Source organism: Pan paniscus, chromosome 14, assembly GCF_029289425.2.
Source record: "Pan paniscus chromosome 14, NHGRI_mPanPan1-v2.0_pri, whole genome shotgun sequence".
Classification (NCBI taxonomy): Eukaryota; Metazoa; Chordata; class Mammalia; order Primates; family Hominidae; genus Pan; species Pan paniscus.
The window spans coordinates 52,139,853-52,157,397 of record NC_073263.2 but is presented as its reverse complement, the minus strand read 5'-3'; the positions used below and the strand labels follow the sequence as shown (position 1 = coordinate 52,157,397).

The 17,545-nt window shown below is 40.6% G+C and overlaps 1 protein-coding gene across 4 annotated transcripts in view; it reads left to right on the top strand.

Annotated features, from left to right (window-relative positions):
• Window positions 1-17,545, top strand: part of DLEU7 (deleted in lymphocytic leukemia 7) — a 148,416-nt gene that overhangs the window by 128,564 nt on the left and 2,307 nt on the right. For 2 of the 4 annotated variants that reach the window (XR_004665923.3, XM_034936731.3), the window contains one exon: window positions 2,046-5,165. The exons of 1 other annotated variant lie outside the window; for it this stretch is intronic. Coding sequence is in view for 1 of the 3 variants with exons in the window: in XM_034936731.3 (XP_034792622.1) it covers window positions 2,046-2,069 (24 nt within the window). In the remaining 2 variants the exon portion in view is untranslated. Of the gene's footprint in view, window positions 1-2,045; window positions 5,166-17,545 lie in introns of those variants that run through there. One more of the 4 variants, XR_004665921.3, reaches the window with a different exon arrangement.

Below are 17,545 nucleotides of genomic sequence, written 5' to 3'. Positions count from 1 at the left end.
AGGGGATTATCCTGGATTATCGGGTAGGCTCAAAATAATTACATGATCGTTTAAAAGCAGAGAACATTTCCCGACGAAAGTCAGAGAGATGAGGCCTCGTGAGAAGGATTCCACACACTCACACTCTCGCTGGCTCTGAGATGTAGGTGCCCTTGTGCAAGAATCAGAGAAAGGCTGCAAGGAGCCAGTGGCAGTTCCCACCGACAGCCCACAGGGAAGCAGGGACCTCAGTCCAGCAGGCAAATTGAACGGAATTCCGCCAACAAGGCGCAGAAGCCTGGAAACAGATGCTTCATTAGAGACTCTAGGAGGGAGTACAGCCTGGCCAACACCTTGATTTCAGCCCTGTGAGGCTTGAAGCCCACACACCAGCCGCGCCCACTGGACTTCTAACCTACAGAACTGTGAGGTAGTAATTTTGCTATTTTTAAGCTGTTAAATGTGTGCTAATTTGTTTCAGCAGCAATAGACACTAATACATTCTATGTTCCCCAAAGCCTAGGGGTCCTAGGTCAGCTCTCCAAGTAATTCTCTGAAGGCCCCCTCTTATTTGCGTAAGATGAGGGGAAAACACATGAGAAGGGAGGAGGAAGCATTTTAGCAGCCTGAAAGCTCTGTCTGATGAAATCCTTGCCGTCCTCATTAATTTACAAGTCTCCCCTTACATAGCTAAGATTTGAGCAATGGTTTCAGGGTTATTGGACCATTTTCTTGGTCACTCCTTAGCAGATGACATCTCTTGAGAATAGATGAGCATTTTTAACAATATTTTTTTTCTCAGCTCAAAGATGTCAGCTAGCACTGAGACAACAGGAAAAGTCTCATTTTAATATCCTGTTACTTAAAGGTATTCACAGAATGGCTTACCATTTTAGGTTTACCATTCTAATGATATGCCAGATAGACTGGGGTTGCTCGGAAAAAGCTGGGTGACAGGAGAAGGAGTTGAGATCCCAGAAAGAGAATTCACCACTAGGGTGGGAAGACAGACAGGTCGGAAAATAGCCACGTTGCCCAAGACCGGAATTAATGTGGATGAAACAACGCTTCTAGCCCTCGACCTCAGGCATGGCGGGATCCAAGGCAGAGGTGAGAAGGGAGTTTGTGTTCAGTGGCTCACCAGTAAGCAGGACTCTTATGCCTTCCTACAATGATCCTGCAAGAATGGAATAAACTGAGACTACATAGCTTGAGTATGTGCAATAGTTGACCACTTCCTTTCTGTGTTTTGTGGTTTCACAACTTGAGTTTCCAACAGAGCATGGGAGTGAGGGGAGTCAGAGACAGAGCAGCAGTTCTGTAACACAGCCCACAGTCTTCATGAGGGTAGGGGCAAGGCCCTACTGCCCGGTCTGGGAGGCCACATGCGGGCAGAGTCTGGGTCGTTTTCACATCTGTGGAATGATGTGTGTCTCAGGAGGGAGGCAGGTGGGAGACAACTTCCTTACAGTCCCCATCCCATGTTGCTGCCTTTAATGAGCTTTTAGGAGGCATGATTTCACAGCCTAGTTTATTTTATAATCAAGCCCAGCTTCCTCTGTTAGACCAATCAGTACCTATTAACTGAATGCCTACTGTATGCAGGCTTATGACACTAGGAACAAATATGTCCATGATGCTGTTGCTGTTTAGGAATTGTAGGATCATGGATAGAACCCCTTTCCTGTCAAGAGCTCACTTTTTCCATAGAGTGAAGGGCAGCTGTAAGGTTATTTCCAGAATTCTATTTTCCTTCCCTTCTCATTTCAGGAAGAAGAAGATGAACATAAAATACAAAGAAAAAGATTACTATAAAGTATAAAGATAGCTATAGAAAAGTCTTCTTCCTGGGTTGTTTGACTCAAAATTAGGGTCCTTCTATGCATATTTTGTGTTTCTCATGTAATTATCTATAATGGGTAGCCAAGCAATGTGTGTTAGCTCATATCTCCAGTACCTAATGCCATTCCTAAAATGCAATATAGTGCTCAGTAAATATTTGTTGAATCAATGAATATAAAAAATGCAAAGCAAGCATTTGAGATATTATTCTACATTTCTTTCAGCTTCAACTCCTGGCTAATGAGTGAAGAAGGTCACTGTAGGAGTGTGAGGACCATCAGGAGCTTCATATTTCAATAACCAGTGCCAAATTCTGAATGCCAGATGGGATGAGATGGGATGTTAAACCGCTTCTTATTACCACGTTGTTGGCCTCCATTGCCTTCGTATTGTTCTCCAATTGCATGGTCTCTGTGGATCTCTGACTTCTTATTACCTCCGATTGGAACGCGCCACAAATCATCCTGCTTTCTTTATCCTCTCTCACCTCCAAGTAATCCTGTCATCTTGCTCCAATTAGAGCCGCTTCCATTAAGAAGATCGTGACAAATTCCCTACCCCTGTTTGCTCTTCAGGAAAATTATCCCCTGGAAAAGTGGATATTATAGTCGCTTTTCAGAATGTATTGTCTGAATTTCTTGTCTTCCAACATTCTCCTAAGCCAGTTACCTTTACACTGAAGTAGAATTCAAAAGGAGATAGAGGTTCTGAATTTCTTCCTTTGACCAGATGGAAGTCGTTACATCAGAATGCTGATGACTGCAAAATCTTGGACATATTGTTTTCACAATTAGGAAATGGCAAACACAAAGTTCTTCAGTGCAAAGCCAGCATGCGAGTTCAGCTTCCATTTGCTGCTATAAATTTTGTTCTTGTTGCTGCCAGTAAACACCAACTGTTCAAGTGAAATAGTAAATCCAAATGTGCCTGTTGGATGAGAGTAAAAAAATTATATGCTGCATAAATGCTGATGCAAAAGGATTTTTCAACACACTAAACCAGGGTAGGGAAAGGAACCGAGAAAGAAAGTTGAACTGAATGCAGCTCTCACTAAGAACTTCTTGGTAAAAGCACTAAAAAAGCTCTTGATAGAATGTTGATTCAACATACTGTTTAAACCTCAAGGAAAAAAACAAACGCAGAATTGGGATATTGGCCTTAGGATATCTGCTTAAAGTCCTACTTTGAGCTCTCATCAGGGTTACCAAAGAAGGCATACACAGATTGTTACAAATCAGAGCAAAGAAAAATCCCAAAGTTCCCTCAAAACTGATGTGGGCACTTGGCCCAGAAATTGTTTGCTAATGATCAGTCTGACAGCTGAAAGTCAAAGTCAGTGGCTAGTACCATCTGCAATAGGATTTAGGAAGTTTTGATCTTACAAATTTACTGTAAGGCTAATCAATGAATGTTTGTACTCAGGTCTCCCTACAGTTAAATTTAATGTGTAACTGGAATTACGATTCAAAGAGATAGTTTCATATATGGTCCCTGAAATTTAATTTTGGATTGCCTAAGTTTACAATGGATTTCTCTTCTCCTTTCCCCAATATTTTTCTTACGCAGAAAAAAAAAAAAAAAAAAAATCCTGTGTGACCTTGGAGCTGGCTGCCCTGAGTCCCAGGCTCTGATTTGATTCTGATGCTCCAGAGCCTGCTTTCTCATGTAGGTAGTAATGCCCCCACCCCCGCTGGGTCATTGCGAGGGTTAAACAAGATAATACTTGTTAAATGCCTGGCACAGCCCTTGCACACAAAATGTCCTTAATAATATTAATTCCCCTTCCAGATTAGACTTTGCAAACAAATGATTGAAAAACAGAACATTCACGTGGATTGGATTCTCTAGCATGATAAGGCTCCAGGCCAAGAACCATGCAGTAAAGATCTTCCAAACCAAAGTATTTCAGCATCTGAGAATGGCTAGGGCTTATCTTCATGGCTAAAATAAGCATTTTAATATAAAGCAGGCTTTTTTCTTCATTTTCTTATGGAAAGGAAAGCATTTTCAGAATAATGGTTAAAATCTGTCCTTTGTAGATCTGAAAATGTGAGCAAGTTTCATACCGAAGTCAAGATCTACTGCAAGTGTTAGATGAATATATGACCAGACGCTGCTCTCAAAAATAAAACAGATGCTGGTGTCTTGAATGCCTCCATGTGCCAAAGCTGAGTTCTTTGACTTATTTTTGTCATTGAATTAATTGGTATATCTGGTTTAATTGGCCAAATTGTTTTTGCTTAAATGTTCACATTTTCATTGTTATATTGATATACTCAATGTTTTTGAGGGTACAGAAAATACCAATATTGGCAAATATATGTGTTCAGAAGAAAAATTGTTCATTTCCAGATCCCAGATTTATGGCAATTTAAAAATATATAGTAAAGTGTTGGTTTCTCCTTATGATTACATCTGAATGTATATAAATTATCAGAGTCTGTGTGCATTTATCTCCATAGAAAATAATACCAGCAGAGACACAGCCAAACCAAGCTGAACCTTGCTGAGTGGATTTGAAGAAACACAGGCCAACTCAGGGCAAGGCACACCCAAGAGATAGAAAGTCTAAAATAGTAATAATCAGCCTTTGAAACATTTTCCCTTGAAAAAGGCATCTCAGTCCCGTCCTATATTTACAGACCAGAAGAGACACACATGTGTTCTACGTATGGCACAGAAAGTAAAACCAAAAGGCTCATTCTGAATGCCCAGTCCAGCTTGAATTGAAACCTTTGTGAAAAAGTAGTGCTTTTGATTCAAAGGAGCTCAGGTTTGAAAGGGAGATGTGAAGTCTAACATCCCATCTATCTGATGCCTGGTCTTCCTTTACACAGTTCTGGCAAAGATGCCAACCAATTGATACTTGAACATCTATAGAAATGAGCAACTCATGCCCTAGAGAAGAACACTCTGCCTTTGAATAATATTATTAGAAAATGTGTTCTTATTTTGGACCAAGGCCTATTTATCTGTAACTGCCACTTATGGCTTCTATTTCTATCACTCAGGGGTCACAGCCAGGCAGAATTCCATTTCCAGTGACAATTAGTCTTACAAACATTAAGGCAAAGCTCACAAATTAGCCCACATAGTATTTTAGATAATTGTAAATTAGCTACTGACATTTGAAAATTAGAAAACTACCCACAGAAATTTGTATTTTCAACTAACGAAATTGCTGATTCTCTGAAAGCAATGGGCCACATTCCCAAATGGTAAAACTAGTACCCCCTTATCCACAGTTTCACTTTCTGCAGTTTGAGCTACCTGTGATCAACCATAGTCTGAAAATATTAAGTGGAAAGTGCCAGAAATAAACAATTTATATGGTTTAAATTGCACACTGTTGTGGGTAATGAAATCTCTGAGTTCCACTCTGTGTTGCCTGGGATGTGAATCACCCCTTTGTTCAGCATAGATGCTACCTGCCCATTGGTCACTTAGTAGCTGTCTCAGTTATTAGATGGAAAAAAAAGCCATAGTATCTATAGAGTTCTGTATTACCCATGGTTTCAGGCATCCACTGGGAGGGGAGTGTCTTGGAATATATCTCGGTAGATAAAGGGATACTACTGTACTTGGCTGAGCTGAGTAGCTGCTGCCACTTTTAGACAGGGAATGTGCTGGCCTTTTTGCCACAGTCCTCACTACTCCCTATTACTGTGCACTGAGCCTGCTTTCCTCATTTTCTGATACTTAACTGGCCTCTGAGACATTTGCCTTTCTAGTTCTTACTGTGTCCTCTCTAAGGCTTCTTTGCTTCAGGAGATTTATCCTCACTTCCTCACTCTTCCCCTCTGCAAGACAAACCTCATGCATGCCTGAAGCCTAGACCTGCTGAATGACAGTACACCTAGAAAACTGACAACTGATTCATCCAATCTCACAATCAATCCTCAGAAATGTGCTGGGGTAAATATATAGCTATAGACCTTAGAATCATTTTAGATAGCATAAGGGTGGGATGTGGAGGTTGTAAAAAACCTGTGCCCATGGAACAAAATAGCTTCTCATGCCTGCTAAAGGCCTAATTCCAGATAGTTGTTATTATTTGCAGCTGTAAATCCTCATAAGCACTCAAATCAGTACCTACAACCAAGAGCACGCTATGAGGTTTTCTGCTTTGTTTAGTTGCCTCTATGATGTTTAATGCCTTTGGTATTAAAGAAAATCTCACTCAGCCAGTGTCTGTTGGTGACTTACTATCAGTTGCATCACAGTCCTCCATATTCTGGAAAGGTGAAGAGTCCCTGATTTTGAATCCAAGCACCTCCACTAAATAGCTGAATGACCTTGGGGAAATTGTTTAACACCTCTGAGCCTCAGATTCTCCATCTGGAAAATGAGGATAGTAATAGGTAAGCCCTATTACTATTCTCATGATGTGAGAAATACATGAGACACACATATAGCGCATACAGCCGCCCTTGGTTCATATTAATCACTCAGTGGTATTCATATGTAATTCCTGTACATTATAGCAGACCACTCCCACAGTGCCTCAGCCTTTCCCACATCTGGGCATACAGGATCAACTTCTGAGTGCCAGCACTTGTGAGTCTTGCTGAAAGTTTTCTCCTACACCCAGTTTTTTCAGTCCCTATACACTGTGGCAGGCTGGAAATGTAGGGGAGTTAATAGCCCTCCTCTCTTCCCTCAGGAGTTGCCTCTACCAATGATAAATGGGAGCTGATAAATGAATGCCCCAGCTTCCTCACCCCTCAGAAGAGATAAGTCAGGAATGTGCACTACTTGGTCTTCTAGAGTTCCCCTTAGTGCATTTAGCTCCAGTCGCCCATAGTTGCCAAAGCTTATTTGGCAATGTGCCCTTTACAGACAGCCTTGCTGTCCCTGTCTCCTTTCTTCACACTGTTATTGATATTTCCTGGGGTCAATTACACAATAAACTACTTACACGCAAAAACTTAGCTCAGCATCTGCTTCTGGTGGAACACAAGCTAAGACAGTTGGTACGAGAAGTAATCCTAGGAAGCAGATCTTTAGGATACAGTCTGGAGCTACATCACTTGCTTGACAAGTAGCAATAAGCAAATCCCATTGCTGGTGGCAAACCCCAACTTACTGTGGCATTGATGATAGATTTGGATGGGATATAAGTGGCAAGTAATTATCCTGTGTACTGTAGTATTCACGATGGATTTGGATGGGATATTGATGGATTGGCTTCTGTAATACCACTAGCATTTGAAAGATATTTGAGCACTCATAGAGGGTCTGATTTAGCTTTTTCAGGATCCCACCTAACATTTCCTGGACCAACAGACTTGCTTTCCAGGGAAGGAAGTACTATAATTGACACACAGCGATGGTATTCACTGGTCCTACTCTATACTATATCACCCTAGAGCTAGTCTGGTAGAAAATTTGAATGGTGTTTTAAAGGCACAGCTGGGGTTCCAGCCTGAGAATGCCACTTGCAGGGTTTTGGTGGTGTCATTCAAAATGTGGCATATTGTCTAGATCAATGTTGTTGAGGGTACAATGCCCCCAGCAGGAAGAACTCACGGGTTTAGGAAACAAGGGGTAAGAGGAGGAGTGGCTCCTGACACTATCACTTCCCATGGTCTACTTGGGGAATTTGTCCCCTGGTCTGGTCTGCTGGACCAGAGATTATGGTTTCTAACTGGGAAATGGAGAGCTCTTCTGCCAGCAGACACAGGAAGCACTACATTAGCCCTAAAGCAACAGCTGCCATCTAGTTATTTTGGGTTCCTCATGCCTGTAGAGCAACAGGCAAAAAAAGAAGTTACCTGTTTATCAGGAAGAGATAGAGTAGCTATTATATTATAGAGGCTGGTTCTTAAGGGGGATTTGTTGGAATCTCTCTAGGTGTTTTCTTTCCTGGTAGTAACCAAATGGGCAGTTACAGAAACTATGGACTGACAGAGATGAAGGAACTCAGAGGTCTCAGATCTTTCAGACTTTAAGGTCTGGGATCATAAATATTAATTATGACCTAGGAACCAGCTTCTGTGTGGGGACTGTACCCTGGCCCACTAACCTTTCTGCAGTAATTATTTTCCTTTTTTTTTTTTTTTTGAGATGGAGTCTTGCTCTGGCACGATCTTGGCTCACTGCAACTTCTGCCTCCTGGGTTCAAGTGATTCTCCTGCCTTAGTCTCCGAAGTAGCTGGGACTACAGACGTGCACCACCGTGCCCGGCTAATTTTTGTATTTTTAATAGAGATGGGGTTTCACCATGTTAGCCAGGCTGATCATGAACTCCTGACCTCAGGCAATCCGCCCGCCTTGGCCTCCCAAAGTGCTGGGATTACAAGCATGAGCTACTGCGCCCAGCCTATTTTCCTTTTTTAAAGTATTGACAGTCACCCCCATTAAGAATCAGTGACAAGACAGACTAAACTTAAGTGGGATGTAAGTGGATGAGAACGGACCCATCAGGGACTGTGGCAGATGCTATCAGTGCCTTATTCACATCCCCTCAGCTCCTACTGGCCCAACTTCCAGCACCTTCCAGAATGCACCACCCTAAGGCCCTGCCAGAGAGAAACCATAAATATATCACAGTTTTCCCTTTTGCTCACCCTGAGCTCTGGCTGCTATAGTGAAAAATTATCTAGAAGTCATAAACTCAAGTGCTTACTATCCAAACCAGGCCAACAACTTTAGTGAAGCCCATGGAGTCAGATGTAAACCCTGGGTAATGGTCAGAACTGGCTTCTCCAGTGGCTCCAGCCCATTGGACACTCAGCCAATACTGCTACAGGAATGATCCAGGCTTCTGATTGCCTTAATATTTCCAGCAACAACCTGATGCCAGCCCTTCACACTCTTGGAGGGGACAGCAGGAAGCTGAATGTCATTGATTAAAGGAAAATACAATCAGATGAGGTGGCTCAGGCCTGTAATCCCAGCACTTTGGGAAGCCGAGGTGGGAGGATCGCTTAAGCCTAGGAGTTTGAGACCAGTCTAGGCAACACAGCGAGACCTTATCTCTACAAAAATTAAAAAAAAAAAAAATTAACTGGGCATGGTGATACATGTCTGTAGTCTCAGCTACTCAGGACGCTCAGGTGGGAGGATTGCTTGAGCCCAGGACATCGAAGCTGCAGTGAGCCATGATCATGCCATTGCACCCCAGCGTGGATAACAGAGTGAGACCCTATGTCAAAAAAAAAAAAGGAAGGAAGGAAGGAAGAAAGGAAGGAAGAAAGAAAGAGAAAGAAAGAAAGAAAGAGAGAAAGAAAGAAAGAAAAAGAAAATACCCTGAGGTAGCATGGCTCCAAACACCCTAGGGCCACGTCTGGGAGAGTCAGCCTAGGCAGGGTAGATTCTTGCGTGTTTGAAGACAGCTGTTGAGAAGCTGTGAACCAAGCCCAAGGACCCAAACAGACAGGGAGCTGAATCTCATACCAGAACAACCACCACATTTATATGAGAAAAGTTAAATATGGTTATTCTGAATGCAATTTGCAGGTACTTAAAAAAATTATAGCACCAACCTTGCACAGAACATATGGGAAGCTATTCGAGGTAAAGAACCAGTTTTCTCTAACATGAACATGATCTTTTGCTGCACTATCTGGTGCTACTTTGATCTAAAGAGAAGAGCCACAAAGAAGGTAGCTGTACCAGGAAGGGGGACTATGGTATGTGAACAGCTGTAATTGTAAAGCTGCCAGCTTCAGTCCAATGGAGAGAGTAATAGTGAATTTCCACTGATGTGTCAGGCTTTATTCTAAGCATTTTACATATAGCAACCAGTTAAATATTTATAACAACCTTATGGTAGAGGTATTATCATCATCCATTTTGTACAAATAAGGAAACTGAGGCACAGAATACTTTAGATTATTTTGCATCCCAATAGCCCACTCCAGAGCCTGGACTCTTAAGACTTCTTTCTGTTCTACTATTCTCTTTTAATAACAACCCCAATAGAATAAGGATTGGGCCGGGCGTGGTGGCTCACGCCTGTAATCCCAGCACTTTGGGAGGCCAAGGTGGGCGGATTACCTGAAGTCAGGAGTTCAAGACCAGCCTGGCCAACATGGTGAAACCCCATCTCTACTAAAAATACCAAAAATTAGCCAGGCGTAGTGGCGGGCACCTATAATCCCAGATACTCAGGAGGCTGAGACAGGAGAATTGCTGAGCCCGGGAGGCTGTGATTGCAGTGAGCCGAGATTGTGCCATTGCACTCCAGCCTGGGCAACAAGAGTGAAACTCTGTCTCAAAAAATAATAATAATAAAATAAATAAATAAATAAATAAATAAAAAAAGAAGAAGGATTGATTTGGATTCCTTAGTATTGGATGTGTACATGATGCACGGTAGTTGTATTTTCCTCTGTCGTGTGTGTGTGTTTGTGTGTGTGTGTGTGTGTGTATGTTGTATCTGCGTTTCTTAGGCAAATTATTAAGCAAAGGACTCAGTTTAGTCTGAAGCTAGCTGATCAGACACATAACTGAATATCAGGAGGCTTAATCAGTGGCACCACTTGCTACTAACTGGCTTTATAGTTAGATCTCAAGTGCTCATTTCCTCATCTATGTAAGAGGGGGTTGGACCAATCACCTTCTCATTTTCAAGATGGGTAAAACTACAGCTGTGTCACCTTCCAATAGGACTGAAAGTTTGGGAAGTGAGGCAATTACCTCCCCTGCCCCTAGTACTACCACCAATCAGCTGCCATAAAGCCAAATCTTAACTGAGGGTGAATTCTTTGGTGGTTTAAGTGAGTTTGAGAGTTAGACTAGACACTCTGACCTCTCTCCATAGGAACCTAGGAGAGACCCTGGTTTCTTCCAGGCTGTATGGTGAGTGAGCAACCACTCAGGGTGGCTTCTATTCAATAGAAGGATTTGTTTCAGCAATTTCTAAAAGTTAGCCACTTTCTTCTCTTTAGGATGTGACTTGATTTGACCAAAGTTTCTACAAGGCAGCCCTCTAAGCTGCCATGGGCCTCCTGCAGGCATGGCCTGAGATATAGTCTATGATATAGACCAAGGCAGTCTGTAGAATCTGGAGTTAAGCATCTTATCAACCCAGAGATTTGACTAAAGAGAGTATGGAATGCTCAGGTGCGGCAGACCAACCTGACTCAAGCACACATTCTTTCTAAAGGGAAACAGAAGAAGTTAGACACATGACCTCAAAGCTCAGAAAGTGAGCACTTCTTACATCTATTGCTGTAGAGAGCCACACAAGAGGCATCATCAGCGCTTAAGTAATTTAAGATTCATTCTGTAGGACACATTTCTAGAAAAGGAATCTGGGTAAAAGAGTACTAAAATGTCTAAGCTTTTGGTTCAAGATGCCTTTTCTAACAATAGCTATTGACTGAAAAGACTAAGAAAAGGTGGCACGTGGCTTAGCACATGCTTAGCGGCTGGAACAGAAGCTTCAGCTACACACCTAGTTAGTGATGTATGATGTATCTGGCTCTGTCTTTTGCTTCCCTGGCTTCCCTTTTTTTAAAGTCAGGTTTTTCAAGGTATAATTTATATACAGTAAAATTTACCCTTTTTAAGTGTGCAGTTTGATGGATCTTGAAAAACACATACAGTTGTGTAAGCACCACCACAATCAAGACCTAGAGCATTCTCTCTGCACCTTTGTGATCAGTCCTCTCTCTCCATTCTCAGCCCCTGGCAATTACTGTCCCTATAGTTTGCCTTTTGCGGCATGTGATTCATATGAAAGGACAGAGCAGGTGGTCTTTTAAGTCTGGCTTTTTTTCACTTAGCATTATGCATTTGAGTTCATCCATGTTGTTACATATAGCACAAGTTATTCTCTTTAATTGCTGTCATATTCCATTGTATCAATGTACCAGAGTCTGTTCATTTATTTACTGGGCGGTGGTTATTTGGGTTGTTCGTAATTTTTTGGAGGTTGTGAATAATGCCTCTCAACACGAAGATGTTTTATATCTCTCGGGTAGATACTCCAATGCTTTATGTTTTCATTTCTCTTGGGTAAATATCCAAATGCTCAGTTGTATAAGTGACATTCAACTTCATAAGAAATTGCCAGACTGACTTCTTAAGTGGCACTTAGCATTACCACCAGCAATATCTGAGAGTTCCAATTACTCTGCATCCTTATCAGCTCTTGACCTTGTCGTTTTAAAATTTCTATTGTTAAAAAGAGGTATGGCAGTATTTCACTGTTTTTAATTTGCATATCCTTAATGACGAATACTGTTGAGTGTCTTTTCATTTGTTCATTTGCCTTCCACATACCTTCTTTGCTGAAGTGTCCAAGTCTTTTGCCCATTTTTTATTAGGTTGTTAGTTTACTTTTATTATTATTTGTCAGAGTTCTTTATATATTCTGAAAATAAGTCTTTCATAACATATGTATTTTGTAAATATTTTGTCCCAGTCTGTGGCTTGTCTATTTATTTTTTTTCTTAACAGTATATTTCAAAGAACAGCACTTTTTATTTCAATGAAGTCCTACTTAATTTTTGTGTGTGGCCTAGCTAAGAAAGCAGCACTTATCCATGGTTGCAAAAATCTCTTCCCTATCTTTTCCTCTAGAAATTTCTTATTGTTAGGTTTTACATGTAGGCCTATGTTCCATTTTGAGTTGATTTTGTATTTGAGGCAAGGGATGGGTTGAGAATCATGTTTTTGCATACGTATCTGTTTCACTGACATCTGTTGAAAAAAACTATCCTCCATTGAATTTCCTTTGTTCCTTAGTTGAAAATCAATTATCCTTATATTTGTGGATTTATTTTGGATTCAGTTTAATTTCATTGACTTGTGGTGATTCTTTCACCAACATGCACACTTTTGATACTGTAGCTTTAGAGTTAATTCTTTAGATTAACTTTGTTTTTTCTCCAAATTCTTTTCACTAATCTGTTTACTTTGCTTTTCCATAAAAATTTTAGAATCTGCTTGTTGATTTCTACAACAGATCTTGAGGCTGCATTGAATCTACAGATCAATTTAGGAAGGATTTACATTTCTGGCCACCTTTTTTTTTTTTTCTTTTTTTTTTTAGACAGGGTCTTGGTCTTGCTCTGTTGCCCAGGCTGGAGTGCAGCAGCACAACTACTGCTCACTGCAGCCTTGATCTCCTGGGTTCAAGCACACCACCCACCTCGGCTTCCCAAGCTGCTGGGACTACAGGCACATGGCATCATGCCTGACTAATTTTTTTTTTTGTAGTGACAGAGTTTCTCCATGTTGCCCAGGCTGGTCTTGAACTCCTGGGCTCAAGCAACCCACCTGCCTTGGCCTCCCAAAGTGCTGGGATGACAGGAGTAATCCACCACCCAGCCCTGGTCACTTTTTGATACTAACTTATTTCTTCTACCTTGGCTTATGAAACCAGCCACCAACGTGCCTGTTGTTATTGCACAGCTTGTCCTCATGATTGGATCTGCACTGGATGTTAGCTGTTGGTAAACAATTCATACTGACTTTAACCCTACACGGCATAGTATCACCTGGTATACGGACCCAGGTTTTTACCATCCCTTTAACGAGGTCTTTGCAGGTAACTTTGTAATGTCCTCCTACTGTGGATAAGGTAACCTGCTCCACCACTTGAAATTGGGCTCAAAATTAGCTTTGTCCCATGGAATTTAGGAGATATGACACAACAAAAGACTTGAAATGGTCTTGTACATTGAGGCTTGCTTTCTTGTGCCTCTGTCATTGCCTCAAGAATATGTCTGCTGGAGAATGAAAGATAATTGGAACTGAGCCAAATTGCCCCAATCATCCCAGTCAAGGGAAGCCTTGATCAGCTGACAGCCAATTTACCCCCAGATATGTGAACGTGCACAGCCAAGATCAGCATACTGCCTAGCTAAGCACTCCAAATGCAAGAGTTATAAATATCTATTATCATATGCCACTGAACGTTTGTGTTTATTTTTTATGAAGCATCATGATAGCAATAGATAACTGACACATGTCGGTAACAACAGGCTCTTTAAATGCATTACAGATAGCATCGCAAAATAACTTATAGGGCTAGGGCAGTCTTTAACCAAATATAGCTAGTTTCATGGGTTAATCACATCTCTTGATTTTTTCCCGTCATTCTCAATACCAAATACTAAAGAAAATTATTACAATAGAAACTTTTCTAGGTCCTGATCACCACCTCCAACCCCTGAGTCAAGTAAAACTGTAAAACTGTGAAGAACTCCATTCCACTTCATTTTTATTCTTAATCACAAGGAGGTTATATTGCCTTAACCCTTTTAGTAAATGATTGAGCATCCCAGATGTGTAATGGTTTTGGAAAAGGTCAGGAAAATGTCAAAAGAAAGGCAAGCAACAAGAAAATGATTAATCAGCTTTTCTTCTCATCAAAGTTCTTAAACTATTTGCTGAATTGGGGTTTTTAATTTTTTATATATTTAAATTTTTAGGTAGCTATCCTTTGGAGTAGGAATGCCATGGCATAAAGAGTCATAACATTTAAAACATGTTTATGAAGTCTAAACCACTAACTTGGCTGCGGTTGAAATGCATTAGGCTCCTTTGTGCTGTGCTCACACCCCTCCCAAAGGTTGTGCTGGCAAAGCTTTCTCCTACTGCTGCTGCCTCCTCCCTGGATGGCACCATGAGCTGTAAGACAAACGTAGGCATATAACCCACATTAAAGGGCATTGAGAAGTATTAGAAGTTGTGCTTCTTCAGGCTTTGACATCTGACACATTTCTAATCACTGGGGTGTGCTTGGGTCAGAGGCCCTTTACATCAGGATCATTTTGCACAGCTTAAATTTCAGGATCTCCTATTAGAGCCGAAGAGAAGAGAGATCCCCAACCCACAGCCATGCCACTGTCAAGGGCAATACCTCCTCGAAGAGGGGCCTCTGGGGCCCAGGGACAGAAACCTGCCACCACCACCCATGGTGGTGGAATTTAAGCCTGGAATGCTTAAGACTTTGGCCCTGGCAGTAGTCTCACTTGATTGATTTTATTCACCCACCCTGACCCAGTCTTTTTGATGACTTTGTTGCATTGCCTCCTTGAGAAATAAAAATAGACTGGGTAAACCAAATTTGGTTAAGATTTAAGTTCTTAGGCAAAAAATAGCACTAGTCTCTGAAGCCAGTACAGGGCTTTGCTCATAAGCTGAAGGGGCAGTCCAAAGAAAAAGTTAGGGTTTGTCAAATATTCTAAAACAGCAGGGCAGGCCTAAGCTGATAAGAGCTACTAGTGTGTTTACATGAAATGAACAGGTCAAAGCACATTCAATAGAAATTATAGGAGACAGATAGTGGGATAGAATCACATTCATCTGGTTTCAAATTTCTTCTTTACCCATTACCAGCTGTGGTATCAGAATCTCAGTTTTCTCAATTCTAAAACAGGGATATTAATAGAACTTATTTCATACGGCTGTCATGAACTTTAAAATAAATAAATAAATATAGTTTGCCTGATACTGCTTCTGACTCATTAAGTACTCAATAAATGGCAGTTAATATTGTTAGTATTGATGCCATTACTTATAGTGAAACTGCTTAGGATGTGATATTACATAAAAATCCACCAGAATACAAAGTTGGATTGGCAATATAATTAAAACTATGCTAAAAAGAATGATAAGGAAAAGGCTGGAAATGCATTGGAATGCTATCGTGTGAGTCAGGTCAGTGGGATTATTGGTGGCTTCTCTTTCTTTTCTACTTTCCAAGTTTTCTGCTACAGTACTATACTATATTTATGATTAAAATAATGTTTTAAAAATGTAAATTATGTGCAATATCTTACCAAATAGGCTAACCTGAATCTAATCATGAGAAAACTATCATATAAAACCAGACAATGGGACATTCAGGAAGACAATTTCCTTGAATTCATAAAAATGTCATTAAAAAAAAAAGTACAAAGGATCCCAACTTTGGGAGGACAAGGCGGGAGGATTACTTGAAGCCAAGAGTTTGAGACCAGCCTGGGTAGCAAAGTGAGACCCTTGTCTCTACAAAAAACTTTTAAAAAGTGCAAAGACAGGAGAACTGAGAACGATACTATAGTTAAAGAGATCAAAGAGATAATAGCAACCAAATATAATGTGTGAATCTTGACGGGATCCTGGATCAGAGAAAAAAATATATGAAAGTCAGTTTTGGGAAAATTGGGGAATTCAAATCTGGCCTGTATATTAGATATGTTATATGTTATTTTTTCTTGGCTATAATAATGAAAATGTTATGTAGTAGAATGTCCTTATTCTTAGAAAATGCAAGCTGAAGTACTTATGAGTGACATGTCACAATATTGATTATATAGATACAGCTATATCTGTCTATTAATTATCAGTAACGTATTATCTATGGCTAAAAAGCATTATGTTTTCAAAGTGATTTTTATGTCTGTGAAGTTTTTTGAGTCTCATAAGAAGCCAGTTGGAAAATGATCATTAGTTTTATGGTAAATTTTGACTTTGATTTATCTTACACGGATATATGTCTTCTACAAATAATTCCCAGAGGACTAAAACTATGCCATTCCAACACATCTAATGTATGTATGTACATGTGTATACATACACACATATATGTATATACATGATAGATATACATATATATATGATAGATACACACACATATTTTTTATATATATATATATATTTTTTTTTTTTTTACATATTTTATTTCCTGATTCCCTAAAATGCTTGGCATCAAATTTTGATTTTGGTCACTTCTCACTGTTGCTGATTTGATTCAGCTGGTCATAAAGTGATGCTAAAATACAACCCCTGTCCTAAGGAGTTTACAGCCTCTTGGGAGACTGATGTGTAAACAAGCAATTAGAGTGATGCCTTATGAGGGAGATCAGCACAGAGTGCTACAGAATAGATGAGAGGTATTCAGTCACAGGTTAGGGACAGCAGACTGGGGGTAACCTCTTCCACAGAGCTGCCTGGGCTCTTGAGAAATGGCTGCCATCTCCCCCACAGGTGACATCTGTGGGGAAATGTCCTTTCCTCATTACCTTGTAGTGTCTCAGCAAGGAGATAATGTGCAGACTGGCAATCACCAGACTCTGGGTCGGCTTCATTTTTCCTGTCAGCCCCAAGGTCATTTGTGCAGACAGGAAGGGTGTGCCAATATACATCTCTGAGCACTAATTAATGTTTTCAAAGGAATGACAGGGCAGGAAATTTCTTCAGGTACAAGAATGAGAGGAGAAGGACTGGGGAGACTTCCTCTCCACTCCCCCCCCCCCCAAGAGCTAATATAGAGTAAAGAATTAAAATGAAACTGCTTAAACATCCTGCCAGGCATCTCCAACCTCATAGCATACCATACTAGGGGAATGACTGAAGAATTTCAAAGGATCAATATGGGCATTCTGAACAATTCAATGATTTTATCACTTCAAAGCAAAGTGCCCCTTTTGAATATCCTTATTATGAATTGTTTATAGACCATTTCCAGCAATTGTGCTTCATTGGGCTCTCAGCTCTACAGCCGTGTACATAGTGAACACTCCAGCATGCCCTGAACATTTGTCTGTGCAACCCCAGGCTTTAACGAGATGAACGTTGCTGACCCAGAGCTGCTTTGTTCAGTTTCTTTACAAGAGCCAGAATCATTATAAACTCACCTGAACTGAGAGAGTCACTTGGCAGACTTCTGATGTTTGAACCTTACTAATGAAAGCAGTGATATATAGGGACAACTACCATTTAATTGTAGGAATTCACACTGAGAAAAGTGATTGCTTGCAACTCACATGTATTCACATAG